Below are 16433 nucleotides of genomic sequence, written 5' to 3'. Positions count from 1 at the left end.
GAATCTGGGATAAAAGGTTTCTCTGGGGAAAAAACTTCGCAAACTTTATAGTAAACATATGCTACTGGTGAACAGGTCCCAGGCTGCAGATCCCTGAGCATAAATCAGTTACAAGTATCTGTTATGGAGCTGTGTGACTCCTTAATTCAAAGAGAAACTTTTAATGATCCATTCTGTCAACAGGAATTCCAGCACTTTTGAGTTGCTCCAGTTCAGAGCTTCCCTATATAGCATAAACTGCAAATCATTTTGATGATAATTGCGTATGTGGGACTGGTATGTGGGCAGGGGGGATGTAATTGGATGATCTTTCTGGTCCATTCCGACCCAAACCATTCTGTGATTCTGTGGTATTAGGCCACATGGTAAGCGTGTGGAGAACACAGAAAATATATAACATTAGCATTGATATAACACTATGGCTGATTCATCAGTCAGCTTTGCATTGGTATTTATTTTATCCATTTGTCTCAATGGAAGCTCATGGAAGCTTTGTGAAAAAAAATCAATTCCCAAAAGTTCCACTGAAGGATAGATAATGGCTAAAATCAAATTATTTTGTCCTGTAATATCTATTCTCCTTGTTTACTGTTGCCTTTACAGGCAGTTTTTCTTATTTAATAATTTTATTTGCTGCAACACTAACCAAGTTTTTGCCTTTTTTTTTTTTTTTTTGGCTCTGCAGTTTTGTGCAACACTTGGAACCACACCTTGCTGCTCCTTTGACAGACTGTTAGAGCTGGGTCCTATTTGTAAGTCTTTGTCTGCTGCTACTTTCCAAAAGTGCAGATACCAGTTTAAGCCATGCTGAGTCATTTCCAGGGTATTGTGCAGTGTCAGTGACCGAATTCAATAAAGCTATGTAGAGATGAGACCTTCAGTTACAGTTTTCTTTCTAAAACGAGGTTGAGCAGTCTCAAATCATTAGGACTGCAGAGAACATTGCCTCAAGGTTTTTTGAGGGGGCATTTTGGAATACTTTCAGTGAAAACATAATGTAAGTGCTTCAGTTTGTAATTTTTCCTCAAGACCCTCTGCCTGTTAGAGTGTCCAGAGCAACGCAGATCATGGAAAAGCTGAACTCTAAACCTCCTCTGCACCAAAAGTTTTGTTTCTGCTTGGTTCTATTGACTACAAAAAGCAGGGAAATACTCACCAAAAATCCATGTGTGTTCTCCTGAGTCCTTCCTCCTTTTTCCCCCATTTCTTTCTTCTTGCAAGAAAATGTGTTAAGTAACAGGGCACTTAATACAGTGACTGAGTCATGGGCTCTTAAGTGTTTCTGACTTATGGTCTTCTGTTGAGGCAAGCTTTGGTCTGCCACAAGGCTTGGTCAGAAGCACACGTTTGCTGGCTGGTGAAAATGCAGTCAAAGTGCATCATATGTATTCCAATTTCAATATATATATTCCACTACATTTAGAGCAGGCAATTTATAGCTATAAGCAATCAGAAGCAGCCACACAGAAACAGGCCTAGATTTGATGTTTAGTTCATTTATTCAGGTAGAGCCTAAAATACTTCAGATTTATGTGGTGGTGACTTGCTTTGTAAGGTTCCCCGCCCTCCAGCAGAAGACCCAGAGACTTAGTGTTCTCCTAATCCTCCTTTCTACAAAAGTTTTGTAGTATTCTGCCTAGCAGCTAGAAATTATTTTGCTGTTCAGATTATTCCTATAGACCTGACCTAATAAAATAGTAACACCAGTACTCCTAGGGATAGTGTGTTTCACCAACTGCTCCCAATGACTTCCTGCTTGTGCAGCGGAGGCCAGCAGAAGCATTACACGCTACTCACATCAAAAGACTTATGCTAACATTTCTGTGTGTGTACTTCATGTTAATATACATGAGCAGAAGTACTATAAAATAACAGCAGTGTCTCAAACAAAATATATTCAAAAATAAATAATCAAATGAACTTCGAACATCTCTTCAAATAAGCCTACCTTATGTGGATGATAAGACTAATATCTTTTCAAGATATTATGCAAGAAGAAAATGTAGCTCACAAGAATGCAAATTTGTGCATGAACTTGGTGCCCAGGTGCAGGTCTGAATGGCTATATCTCTGTATGCAAAAATATGCATCAGAATTGGTTGGTGACCAATATGAGGATGTTATGTGGGCTTCAGCCAACAATTCATAGACTAGAATTGTTACCATGTGAATTAATACAGATGATCAATAGCAGAGCATGAATATTTCATTGTAGAAAATACATGAGAGGCTCATATGCTAAAATATTTCTGCAGTGAGTAATCAAAACTAGTCCTTTCTTAACCTTTCAGTGCTTGCTCTTGGATAAGTCTTCCTCTCAGTCCTGAAAATAAATACTTTGCTTCACATTGTTCAAAAGTCTGTACCCACACATATCAGTAAAAATATTTAGAAATATGTGTTTTGTTTATGATTCATGAGATAGAAGTAGGGAGCACAGCTAGAAGTCTAGCTCCTGTTGATGAAGTAGTGTTATTACCATAGAAATCAGTAACTACATCTCAAGACATATCTTTTAAAAGTGTATTTTGTAATAGTTCTTACATTAAAATTATTTAATGTTTTATGTTATTTAGTATTAATAAGAAAAATCTAAATATGTAGGAACCCTCTTGCTATAGCAGAACTGGGGAGGAAGAAGAGGAGTGTTTTATGTATACATCTTTATGTACTAATGGAAACCCAAATAGTAGCAATGTTTCATGTCTTAATTTTAAACTGGGAAAATACTAACATCAAAGAAAATCTCTCAGGCACTTGATTTCATGCAAATCAACAGGGCTTTGTAATCTGCTGTTTAATTTATTTTCTGTTCGATTCTTATTTTTCAGGTAATAAGGAAAATATTTGGATGCATATTGATGCAGCCTATGCTGGGAGTGCATTCATTTGTCCTGAATTCAGGCATCTTTTAAACGGAGTAGAGGTAAAGTGTTTCTTCTCTAGCAACCTGTTAACATCTTACTGTTCTGTAGAATTTTTTTTTTTTTTTTTTTTTTTTTACATCCAATATTAATGGCGTTTCTAGAACCTCTGAGTATGCTTCTCTTCAACTTGCACTACAAACCCCTGTATATTCTATTACCTAACAATGTTTATATAATTTTTACCTTTTTACCTTGCATTCTGGGACTATGCAAATTACCACAGCATGTAAAAGTTTGTCATTTGGCAAGGCTAACACTTAATCAGCCAAGTACCTTACAAAATCATCCGGAAAAGGGGAACTTTTTCCCAAATGTCCAAAAAGCTGTATTTGATTTGTAACACCCTAATTCATCAAAAAAAAAGAAAAAAAAAAAAAAGAAAAAGAAAAAAAAATCCAACCAATTAATGAGCTCATTATGCCTGATTTTTGCTTACATCCTGAAAGTCATGTAGGATGCAGCCAGTAGCTGTATCTCAAACAGATGGGGTTTAATAACCAAGAGAACTAAATGAAATATTCCCCCAACAGCACTCGTGTTCCTTCTCCCTCCCCTTGCTGAGCTACTTGGCATTCAGTTGCTTAGATAAGGATACTTCAATTTCCTGCTGCTTCCCTCAGACAGTCAGATAAGTCCTTGTCTTCCACGTCAGTGGAGAAAATATTACTGTTTGGTAAAGCCAGAAGTTTAAACAGAGCACTGATAGGTAGGGACTAATAAAGAAGAGGAGGGAAACCCCCCTAGCAAATAAAGCATTTCTTTCTGTCCCTTTTTTTTATCAGCAAATGAAGCTTGTTGTAATTTCCTGTAGGGGAATATATTTTAAATTATTGTTATTGGTTCCTAAGGAAATGAAACAACATCCCTTGTCTGGGCCAACATTTGTCATAAGAGTAAATATTTAACAACCACAAATAGGCTTCTTACCATGCATAATACAGGGAGATAGATAGATAGATAGATAGATAGATAGATAGATAGATAGATAGATCTCTTATGAGAGTAATTGTTAATTTCTTACAAGTGATGGGGAAGGCTATGAGAAGTAAATGAGAAAGGAACAGTGCTACATGAAGTAGTCAGACCCTGGTGCTGCCAGGCCTCCATCTCTTTTTAAGGCTTATGGCTGCTGCCTTTGTTAACACAGCCTACAGAAAAAGTGTTTCCCACATGATTTCAGTCCTAGTAGCTACCTGGGTTTCTTCTGAGGCCATTTCTAAACATATGTAAAGTAAAATTGGCTTGTTCCATGATTTATACAATCATGTATTGTGAATGCTTGTTCTGTGTTGGCTTTTCTTTTGACTTAGATGAAAAGATGACTTCCACTAAAAAAAAATGACCTGGCAGTTAAAAAAAAAAAAAAGAAAATAGATAATTTCCTGATCATTTGTAATTTTATGGAGTAATGTGATGCACAGATTCTGAACTAACTATATCATTTGTCTCTTTATGTGAATTTTGTGTGTATATGTTAATATTCTTGGAAATAGAACGTGTAGTGAATTGGTTTGGAAATTGGGATATGAACCTCAGCAGCTACTGTTGAAAAAGCAGAATTTTTTTCGCTTATACTGAGATATATACTTTTGCATAAGATAGGTATCCAAAAGGTGTAATTGCTAGCAAATGATCAAAATTTTGAGAATACCAATAGTTCAGCTCCACACCTAACCTCAATTCCATCTGCAAAATGAAATGACAATTTAACTGCAATAGTTATTAAGTAAAGTGATATCAGTAGGAACATTATGTATAAAGCCCCAAGTCAGAAATGCACTCATCATTAAGGTGTATTCAGAAAACTTGACTAAGTTGCATCATTAACACATGGGTCCTTTTCTCTTTCATATTTTTTATTTATTTTTCTATTCTCAGTTTGCAGATTCATTTAACTTTAATCCTCACAAGTGGCTCCTAGTGAATTTTGACTGCTCTGCTATGTGGTAAGTATTACAGAAAAAGGAAACTTTGCAAGAGACAAAAATCACATGTTAAATTAATCTGCCCTCCTAGCAGTGGACGTTTATTTACATTTCTCTATTGAAATGAGGAGTTCTAGATATCCTTAACTCTTGTAATTTACAACATTCTCTTTTACATTTAATCCAAGTTTAAAGTACAATTTAGAAATAAGCCTGAGTTCTGCATTGTGCTCTAGAGAGAGAAATCCCGGAAAGTTGGCAGATTCATACTTGGTCTATTTTGGGACCATTTAAAACAACAACAAAAAAAAATAATAAAAAAATCCTCCCTTTAAGGATGTTAATGCAATGAACAACATGCTAAACAGAACTTTTTCTTCTTTTCCTTAACATTTCTTTATGTTTGAATCTTGATTCTTTCAAAACCCTTTCTAAAAATGATTGGGATTTAGCTGATGAAAAACAGGTGATTTCAAAAAAGACTATTTATGCAATTTTTTACTGATTTTCAGTTTCTCCAGATTACAGCAGAGACTACATTTTGATATGAAAAGATGCCGAAGTAGAAACCAGTAGACATACTTTGAAACAAAATGAATTAACCATAGCAGTAATAATAAGATCCCATAATAGATGATCTTTTTGTGTCCCGAACTGAAATTTCCAGAACCTAGTGCCTACCTGCATCACGACTAACGATACTTATTATCAAAACAGCAGATCAGTAAATGCAGACTATTTATCAAAATAAATGAAAACATCAATTTCATTTATAATTGAAGAAAATCTATGCAAAAATGAAAGAAGGAAAAAATGAAAGTTAAAAACGAAACTTTAAAACATCATCCAGATAAAACTAATTTCTTTCTGGAAGAAAAGAAGAAAAAATGTATGACAGTGGTCACTCGATTGCTTTTGGTTAATCTTTGGCTCTTTTAAAGTCCTTCACGAAGTTGACTTTTGCACAAATACGTTTATTATTCAGATAATACATTACATTTTTGAATATGAGATTATTGTTGACATAGGAACTTTAAATACTCCAAGCTATAAAGATTTTATTCTTTTTCTTAAAGTAAATGCCTTAGGTTTCAATCCTGATTCATCAGTAATGGCAGCAATTAACCAGGACTCCACTTTATAAGTGCCTCATAACTGGCTGTCTCTCTCTGCATATGGAAGTAAAGAGAAGATGAAACTTTGCTTGTTTCTTCCAAATTTTTCACATCATTTGAAGATATTGTTATCAAAGTAGCTGCTCTCAGAAATTACAAAATTCACCATCATTCTCTTTAGTATTTACAGGACAATCAGGAGCCAGAGTCTTGTCCATACCAGTTTCATTTCTCTTTAATTCTGCTTTCCGCTATAACCCTACGGAACAATATTAGAACTTTTAACCTGGCTTTCCAGGAAAACAGGGTATATATAGTCACACTGTCTGTCACTTTATGTTCCCATCTCAGGAGGATGCAGCTTCTTCCTATCAGATCTTAGACTTTTGACTTAAGAAAGCATACTTTTAAGTGTTTTTCACTTTTTTTTTTCTTGATCTTTCTGGTAAAAAACATCAAATAAAATTTATTTCCTTATAGATATGAAGACTCCATTGCAAGGAATCTCAAGAGACTTTGCAAAATGTCTCCTTACTCAAAGCTACACAACTATAGCCTACTATTAAGCCTTCACATCCACATTCACGAGCAAAGCATTTATGTATTGGTGTCATTTGCCTGATATGGAATGTGGTATATATTTAAAATTAAGCTCTTTGGCTCAAAACCATATCCATCACCAAAAGAAGACCAGCTAGACTTCTGAGGTCTGCATCCAAAATTCACCTCTCTTACTAGATGTAATGCTGCCTGAAAAAGTGAAAACTTGTTTTAAATGTAATAAGGGATGAAGGAGCCTGGTAGGAAGTAAATGTGATGACTGTGTAGTCCTTTTAGGATCCATGTAGAGTATTAACCATAATTTTGTAATAATACAGAAAGAGTTCAATATACAGTGAACACCATTTCAGAATCAAATTAAACTGAGTTCCATTGACTTGCTGGGTGATTTAGTGATTTCAGCACTTTCTCCAATAAATGCTCTCATTTCTTTTCCTTGGAAGTTGATTAAGAAAATCCATCCATTAAATACTGTAAGGTAATTATTTAACTACTCAGTGCAGTATGTAACACTGATGTCACTTGTGATTTGGAGGCAATTTGATTATAAAACTTTTGTAAAATATTCGGAAACTTTGTGATGTACAAAAAAATTCAGTTTCTTAAAAAAAAAAAAAAAAAGGAATTTAATAAATTTAATATAAGCACTCTAAGAAGGGTATCCAAATTTTGGATTCCTTTAGTGACTCTGACCTGTTTAACTGGCATTCTGCAGTGTTATAAAAGAAGAGTTGTCTTCTTTCAGAGAGAGAAAAAACATTCATGTTGCAAAAGTCTTAGTATTTTTGCTTTTCTATTACTCTTTACAGAGGGTAAGTGTTCAGTTTTGGTTGAGGAGGTTGTACTTGTATTTTAAAGGAAGGTGCTTACAGGCAATGCTCTTCTGTACCTGGAAGCGAAATTTTCCTTTTGGCTTTTAATGTGTAGTAATCTCTGGTTATTTTATCTATTGAAATTGTTAACATCACTAAAAGGTGGAGAATAGAGTGAGGCTGCTAAAAGCTGCAGATGTGCAAGCCAGATAGTTCCCTATCAGATAGTATGAGTACTTAAAATGAGATTTTTATGCCATTCAAACTAGATTTTAGCCTATTACCATACAAACATCAAACCTTTGAAAAATTCTAGTTTATAAATGAATTTTTTTTTTGAAATATATGTTCAGGAACCTTCAGTCAACCTTGGATATTTGCAAAGGAAGTTAAGAATACCACTTCTATCCGCTATCAAACCACACAAGCACTTAGTGCAAAGAGGTTTTTTAAATACTTAAGATAAAATCTAGACATTGTGTATAGAGGTGCAGCTCAACTGATTCATATACATTTATGTCAAGGCTTTGGATTTATTTTAGTAATCCTTTTAGATAGTTTTTTATGGTTGTCAGATTAAGACCTGCAAGGTCCCAAATGGAAAAGACACGATCTTTTAAAAAAGCAGGAACATCTCAAAGATTACTAATGCCATATTAATAGCAATCCATACATCAACCCACACTTGACAGGATGCAAAATGACAGCATTTTAATAGCTTCTACCTGAACAGGTATTCCTGCAGAATTGTTATCTGTTTCATTGATTAGCACAGCATATTATAGGAGGAGGGATGAATCTCTCACAACACAACTGTGCTATTGCTTGTAATTTAGGTTAGCTGCCTATGGAATGAGCTACTGTGACATGAATAGATCAAAGAAATCAAGCATATCAAAATGCAGTGGAACCTTTAGATGGAGAGGACCTTTAGAGGTTGTTTGCAGTATTTACCCTAAATAAAATGGCTTTTGGATAATAGTTTACTTCCTTTGTCCACAGGATGTTTCCAGGACACAAATTTATTTATTTATTTATTTTAATTGAGAGTATTCTGAATGTCTTCTACTATTTTTTATGTGCTTACTTATCTCCAGCTGGGTACTTTTGATACCTGAAGCCAAGTTAACCTTGGTACCCTCCTTGCAATTAAGTAGAGAAGCCCTTCTCTTTGGTTAAGATGTTTAATGTTTATGGTTTTACGTGCACTTTTCCATTAAAACATTAAGAAACATAAAAAGAAATGTACTCAGAAAATCATAAAAGGTTTTGATTTTTGTCTTTTGGAGTGTGCCCATGTTGACATAATTATTGCTTACTTTGTGAAATATTTACAGGCCTAATGAAATTACACAGTGGTTTTTCCTTTTTCGCTTTCTAATTTCTTCTTCTTCTGCCAATGTAAAACCCCACATCGGTAGAGGTGAGTCAGCCTGACACACCGAGTGTTCCCCACTGGTAATGTGTAGCTTGTTCCCTCTGAGAGGGACACCTTGGCTTTTGAAACGTGGTCCAGTGACACCACCCACCAGCTGGCAAGAGCGAGGTACGCTTCCCAGTTCCACGTTGTGCCGCAGGATGTCTTTCAGCAGTTGTGTCTTGCATCTAGCTAGGCTGCCAGGAAGGCTGGTACGAGAGGAAAACCTGCTTCTGGGCAGGGTGGCCAGGCCCTGCGGGTGGCTGCCACCACCGCTACCCATGGCACGGAGAGACGAGACGGCAGCCAGCACCCACAGAGCCCCGGCACTGCTGTGTGCCGTGCCTCACAAGCCACAGCTCTTCCCACATGGCTTTGTACTGCAGTAATTTCAAGGCAACTTCTGTTGACTGCAAACATTAGCATTGCTTTAACTAGTCTCACATTCTGGTGTGATTGTCTATCACCATAAAAAGATCCTCTGCGTCTGTTTCTTATCTGTTTTTAAATATGCAGTCATGCTGCCCGTTCCTGCTGAGCCTTACACTTGCTTCTTGTAAGTACAGTACTGATATTGCTGTGAAAAAGCACTGAAAATGGCACAGGCTGTGCTCAGGAAATACGCCAGTTTAAACACATTTAATTTTCCTTTGCTTCTTGTGGAAATTTAATGCTTTAAATTTTAATCCTTAAATTTCTAATTTCTCTCTCTTTCTCTCTCTTTTTTTTTTTTTTTTTTTACTTTCTTTCATACAGGGTGAAAAAAAGATCAGATTTAATAGGTGCCTTTAAATTAGAACCTCTTTACCTGCAGCATCACCACCAGGAGTCTGGTAATTTTATAATTAAATAAGATTATCACTGTTTTATTTGCACACTGATATGTACATGTAATAATAATAAAAAAAAGACTTAAGAGGAAAACTGAAATTCTTAAAACTGACTAACTTGTTTAAGAGCCTATTTCCATATTCAAAATACTTTAGGAAGTTTATTGAAGTGCAAATGTGCCTAGTGAGATTTCAGTTAGCTTAAAAAACAATTGAGGAAAAGTCATTTTATGAAGCGTTCACACACAGCACAATATTTTCAAATTGTGATTTCCCCACCTCCATATTTAACATTGACTCTTCGTAGGATTGTCAGGGCAAGTCTTAATGATCTTTTGGTAGTCAAGTAAATATAATATTAGTTGCTATGTATCAAGTCCCTTAATCTGCCTTCCCCAATATATATTTTACCAGAATGGTTTCAAAGTCTGATTTGGTTTTGGATTTTCTAAAGTCCTTGACCTTTTCTCTTCACTATGCATGCAAGCTCTGATTCATATTTTCAAATATCCATGTCATGAGCAAACATTCCCTGAAACTGCAGAGATGGGGTGAGCTGTATTTGGTATCCGTGCTCTATTTTGGGTGATAGCTGTCTGGGTTGTTATCCTGTTGCACTCATGCTCTTAAATCGATTGCAGCAAGGAGGTAAGTGCAGGCTGTCAGTCTTGTACAAAACGCTCACAAAAGCATTTCCTAAAATGCTCTCAAAGAACTTCCAGATCCTAGGCCTAGTACAAAGCTCCTTAATGGATTAGTGTTGCTCCTTGCACATACCTAGTGAGTACAAAGTGGCATTTGCCATCCAGAAAGCTGGTTTTGCACATACAAGTCATAACCAAGTAACTGTGGAGACGGTCACAGCAGTGCAATGTCAACATGTAGTTCAAGTTCCTTCATAACTTTCTCACAAAGGTGTATCACCTCAAGGGTGCATGTCCTTATCATTTGCCGTATCTCATACTGTTCCTGGAATTGGTGATGCTGTGTTCGTTGTGGTGTAACCTGGCCAGCAGCTAAACACCTCGCTCACCTTCCCCCATCCCTCTCTGGGATGGAGGGAGAGAATCAGGAAAATTAAGCCTATGGGTTGTGATAGAAACAGTTTATTAAAACAGAAAAGAAAAGAAAAAAACACATTAACGATAATAGTACTACTACTACTAATGTGTACAAACAAGTGATACACAATGCAATTGCTCACCACCTGCTGACTGATGCCCAGCCTAACCCCGAGCAGTCCGGCCCTCCTCCCCCTGGCTAGCCACCCCTATATATTGTTCACCATGAACCTACATGGCATGGAATACCCCTTTGGCCAGTTTGGGTCAGCTGCTCTGGGTCTGTCCCCTCCCAGCTCCTGCTGCACCCCCAGGCTGCCTGCTGGGAGGACAGAGCGAGAAGCTGAAAAGTCCTTGGCTTGGTGTAAGCACTGCTCTGCAACAATTAAAACATCAGTGTGGTATCAACATTATTCTCATCCTAAATCCCAAACACAGCACCCTACTAGCTACTGATAGATAAATTAAGTCTATCCTAGTCTATCCAGTGTTCAAAAGCATATTCTGACTACGCTTCTCTCTGTTGTGGCTATGAACTCCTTGGCATTTGAATTAATATAATCCAGAATACCACCATTCACTAAAAAGCACTAGGAAAAAATGATTCTTGTGCCTCAGCTACCAGAGGCTTCAGATTTTATTCATTTTTCTACATTTCCAAGAAATGCAAATATAGAACAGGGCAGTAAACAAGAAAATATAGTATCTCTGAAGCTGAGGTTCACCCACCAAAAGCTAGAATTGTTAAGGAGAAAAAAAAAAAAGTACTTTTTATTTTCCTTTTAAAATGAGAAATGAAAATTATTGCAAGTATGCTTAAATCACTATCTTTTAATTAATGTACATGAAAAATATTTCTCTTGAGGAGAAAAAAGTCCAAAGTTAACTAAAGCAAAAATATATTCTTGTGACAAATGGCAGTGCTAACAGAAGAATCTTAGAACTTCCTGGGTTAAATGACACCAAAAGGAAACGAAACCTTTCTTAAAACTACATGATTTCACTGATGCCACCTAGCTGTCCTGAAAACTTCATCTCCCCAGCTGGATACAAAGGTGTTCAGTCTTTGTGTTGCCTTCACTAGCCATGATGGCATGCAATTAGATCTGGACGTAATGATACCAAATGGATCAGCTGATTATTGGCAATGTAGTGAATATTTATTGTGTTCTATTCCCGTTTGCTGACAGTTTTCCAAAGAGCTGGACAACTTTTCAAATGCACATTCCTCTAGTTGAACTGTTCAATCCCATCCACATGTATGCCTTCAGTAAAAATGGCCAGATTTGCAAAGGTGCTAGGCTCTTACAGTCACTCTTGATCCCTGAGTGTTTTACGGGATGACAGCACTCCTGGAAATAAGACTTGTCTAATGGAGGGTCTTATTTTCTAAGTAAGTCTCAGGTCTGAGAATTCCCATCGTGGTTTACAAGGCAAATGAAGTAGCATTTTTGAATTCACTCATCTCTCACTCAAGAATTTAAATGAGCGGAAAAATATATCTATCTGTGAGCAATTACTCTTAATAACCATATGGCAATTATGTGCGCCCCCAAGGGGAAAGTCTTTATTTTGTCATTAATTATAATTTTATGTGATTTGCATCATTGCTCCAGGAAGATTATCCTGGCTTGCCTGGCAACCCAGGATATAGGTCAAATCCTAATGGCAGCGTTAGAAGAATGCAGCTCTATACGCTATTGTTAATGCCACATATACTCCCACAATGCAATTCATCCTGGTTAAATACAGATGTAAGACTAAGGCTTGTAATCAAGGACTAATCATTGATTGCATTCTGCTTCACAGCTTGTGAAAGGCGTTGTTGTGGATCATTAGACACAGCCCCTTACAGGAGCGTAGGATTATTTATCTATCACCAGTTGCTTTCCTCTCTTTGCTACCAGCCTTGCAGCTATCAAATACAAATGGCTGTGGCAATGCAGAACGTGGATGTTATCAAATCACCTTGTTACTGAGACAAAACAACCATGTTCACTTCCTGATGTCCAGGAATAGGTTAATGATTGTTGCTTTTTTTTTTTTTTTCCCCCTAGAAAATAACCTGGGAACAGGTTAAAGAGCCAAATGGCTATATGTTGCAGGGAGGAAGGCTCATATGTTTTGGCTGCATGCATGTGAGAGTGTTGGCAAGAGAGTTTGTAGCACAGGAAATGGAGTCTTTAAACTCCCAGGAAGGCTGGGAATCAGAAAAATGATGTAGGCTGGTCAGTTCATGAGCTACAGTTCTGTTTAGTACCTGGTGATTCATAATGCCAAGAGCACTTAGCACTTTTCCGCAGAATTTAAGTGCATACTTCCTCACAAAGCTTATATTCCACTGCAGGATAAGAAAGCCAAGCAGATGCTTCCATACGTTCCTAAAGAAGTGCTTTGAGATTTTAGGTCAGTTTAATTTTTGTCACTGGTTTACTGCGAGTAATCCAGCTTTATGTTACAGCTTTCTTTACTGTGAAATCAGCCTAATTACCTGACTCAAAGAAAAGGTAGAGGCAACTTGACGCTGTGTGCTCGTATAAAAGATATCAAATAATGCCCTCTGCTTGCCTCCCTGCACTGAACTGTTCTGTGGCTTGGTCAAACAGTGCAAGGGCTTTTCACCACATCAAATAAAAAGCCGTAACAATGTAGAACGTTATTCACCAAACAGGAAGAGTTCATTTCTGAGTCAAATTTTCCAGTCACTCATTAGACATGCTTAAAAAACAGCAGCAAATACATGAATGGGTACACAAGCTAGTTAGAAACACATTGTTTTGAGAAACGTCAGTTCTTCAAGTGGTGGCATTTCGCAGCAGAGGATGAGCGTTGAAATGAGTTCAGGGATTCTACAAAAAAAAAGTTAATAAAAGCCATCTTATGTACTACTTTTTTTTTTTTCTTTCTTTTTTTTTTTTTTTTTCTTACAAGAGGAAAATATATGTATTTAGTCTGTGATCACCATGGGATCTGAAGTATAACAGAAAGGAAAATTATTTCTTCTAAAAATTGTTCTACAAGAAAATGTTTGTTAGTGGTACATCCTGGCTAGCTGAGGAGTGAAGCATATTTGCTGTTGACAGTTGATGCTGAAGTTTGTAGCAAACAGGCAGGATAGCTAAAACACAGCTTTTTCAATAGCATTAGAATATGATTGTAGGATTTGGCTGTTACGATAAAGCAATGTGAACATTTTTTCTTTAACTTTCAGGCCTTGTAACAGATTACCGGGTAAGTACAACATCGATATAATCATTAATATTACTACTTGTATGCACTGATATTTCCAGGAATTTTATTTTCCATTACTTTCATAAACTTCAAACCCTTACCTTTCTTTCCGTGGTGGATGCTGCTTACTAAACTTTTAATGTTACTCAAGCTGAAACTTTAAACTCTGTTGATTTTGGGGAAAAAAAAAATGTTTAAAGGCAGAATGAGTCTTGCATATGTAATATTTTAATATGTAATTAACATTAATATGTAATATTTTAAGATTTAAGCAGTAGAAAGTAATTTCCTAAAGATTGTTTTTCTTAAAATAGTGACTAATATATATTTTTAAAATGCATGTTTTGACTTTGGCAATATAAACATTTTCGTTTTGAAATGGAAAATGGGCCAATCGTAATAGATGCTGGCCCCTCAACTGTATACAAGCCAATGTATGATACTCATTTTTCCAAAACCTTTGAGGAGAATTTGGGTTGCAAAAAGACAATTTGATTTGCCTTGTGACCCTTCCATGCTGACACCAACCTTCTTTTCCACTTTTCATTTGAAAAATTTGAGTATCAAGAGTTGTATCAGAGCATTAGCCAACAGCATCTAGGATCTGGAAATGTGTTATGCTTAAAAGTTGCTGCAGCACATACAATTTCTGCAGTATCACTGCAAAGCTGACTTCTAACATGGGTGCCCTGCCTTCTCTCTGGCTTGCAGCACTGGCAGATCCCCCTGGGGAGGAGGTTCCGCTCCCTGAAGCTCTGGTTCGTGCTGAGGATGTACGGGGTCACAGGACTGCAGGAGCACATCCGCAAGGTAACACAGGTTTGCTTTCTTGGGTAGTCTGTGATGGGATGGTAAGGGAAAATGAGCTTTATTTACCCCCATCCACTTCCCACAGCTTCTGCACACATCAGAAAGGAGCGGTGACGGCTTTCAGAAAGCTCGTGTAGATAGGAGTACTGCTTTTTGCCCCATGTCGTGTCATGATTTCATATCATGGCAGGATCTCAGCTGTCATCCATTTTGTATTAATCTTTAGAGAAGACAAGCGTAGGAATTTGGAATTTATACAATGCAGGACTGTAGGCCCCTCTCAAATTAAGCCAGAGCACATTATTATTATTTTTTTATTATTATTAATTTTTTTCTGGGAGAAAAACCATGAAACATTCATTATCTCTTTATTTCCCTAATGCACATGGATTCATAGCATGTTTAGATTATGATTAATGTTGTTGGGCTACATTTATGATACAGTACCTTATTGTCCACCTACCCTTGAAGCGATAATTTCTGCTGTTTCTGTTTCCTGTTTAAAATACACATTTTTTTTAAAAACGATGTGTACAATTTACAGTTTGTTAACATTGCTGTGAGTAAGTACTAAGTTTATTCTTAATGTAAAAAAGATGGGTTATTTAATCACTAAGAAACACACCTGGCAGCAGTGTAAATGATATATATATACTTCCTCTGTAGCAGTAAAATCAAATTCAAGCATGCCTTTCCTTTTTATGAAGTTTAGGGAAACTTATAATGAGGGGAGCTCCATGACTTCGCTCTAAATATTTACAAAAATATCCATTAGCTTAGACTCTGGTCTAGTATACCAAACCCTCTGCAGGCATGCATTCCTTTCTGTTGTGGTACTAAACAGACGAAGGCCTAAGAAGGGCTTCTTCTGCCCCTGTAAAACAGCTGCATGAATAAATCTCTTCCAGTTTGGAAAGGTTCTGGGATGGAGGAGGGTACCCTTTTCGCTTCTCATTTTTATCATGACGTTTTTTAACTGACTCTATAAGGACTTAGATTATATTTTTAGTTTTAGTAAGGCTCTCAGAAGCAAATTTTGAGAACAGTGGCAATCCTGATGCTTTATTATCCTTATGGCAATTTGATACACGCCCTTCCAATTAAAAGTTGATGCATGGTTCGTTACTGCTTTACTAGACTGCCATTACAGTGTCTAGTGTTTTGCTCTCTCAGGTTAGATTTCTGGAGACAACAGTTATTTCAGTATAATGCCAAGGTTTTAAATGGGGCTAAATCTCTCACTGGCAAAATAGAGGATTGGAAGCCCTGTGTTGACGACATGGCTTTTTACCAGGCAGGTTTCCACAATTCAGTATTCACATTTGACAAGATGCTTTGCAGTTCTCTCATTCCCTGTCTCCCAAACATTCCCCTGGCTGTCTACCCAAAAAGTGCTTGTCTGCCCATTATCATAGCTGTTTTTGTATTTTCTACGACAACACTGTTTGGTAAGGCAAAGCAAATCAATCCTTTCCTAAAGATACTGACTCTACACTTGGAACCCTCTTTTGTTCCCTTATTTGCAAAGATAATTTGGAAAACTAGATTCCCAAGGCCTTCTTGAATTGTGTGTTTATTTAATAGTTCATTAAAGAGTTCCCCAGTACACAGAGGAAAAAAAGGTATGACCTTATGTTTATCATAAAGGTTGGAAAAGACCTCCAAGACCATCTGGTCCAACCATCCCCCTACCACCAATGTCACCCACTAAACCATGTCCCCACGCACCATGTCCAACCTTTCC

The 16433-nt window shown here is 36.8% G+C and overlaps 1 protein-coding gene across 1 annotated transcript in view; it reads left to right on the top strand.

Annotated features, from left to right (window-relative positions):
• Nucleotides 1-16433, top strand: part of LOC311432464 (uncharacterized protein) — a 77788-nt gene that overhangs the window by 45096 nt on the left and 16259 nt on the right. The window contains exons 7-12 of the mRNA XM_084510913.1: nucleotides 686-752; nucleotides 2832-2926; nucleotides 4806-4873; nucleotides 9514-9590; nucleotides 13860-13879; nucleotides 14591-14689. Of these exons, the coding sequence (XP_084367039.1) occupies nucleotides 686-752; nucleotides 2832-2926; nucleotides 4806-4873; nucleotides 9514-9590; nucleotides 13860-13879; nucleotides 14591-14689 (426 nt within the window). The remainder of the gene's footprint in view (nucleotides 1-685; nucleotides 753-2831; nucleotides 2927-4805; nucleotides 4874-9513; nucleotides 9591-13859; nucleotides 13880-14590; nucleotides 14690-16433) is intronic.

The sequence above is a fragment of the Aythya ferina genome, assembly GCF_964211825.1.
Source record: "Aythya ferina genome assembly, chromosome: 2".
NCBI lineage: Eukaryota > Metazoa > Chordata > Aves > Anseriformes > Anatidae > Aythya > Aythya ferina.
This window is presented reverse-complemented; position numbering and strand designations above follow the sequence as displayed.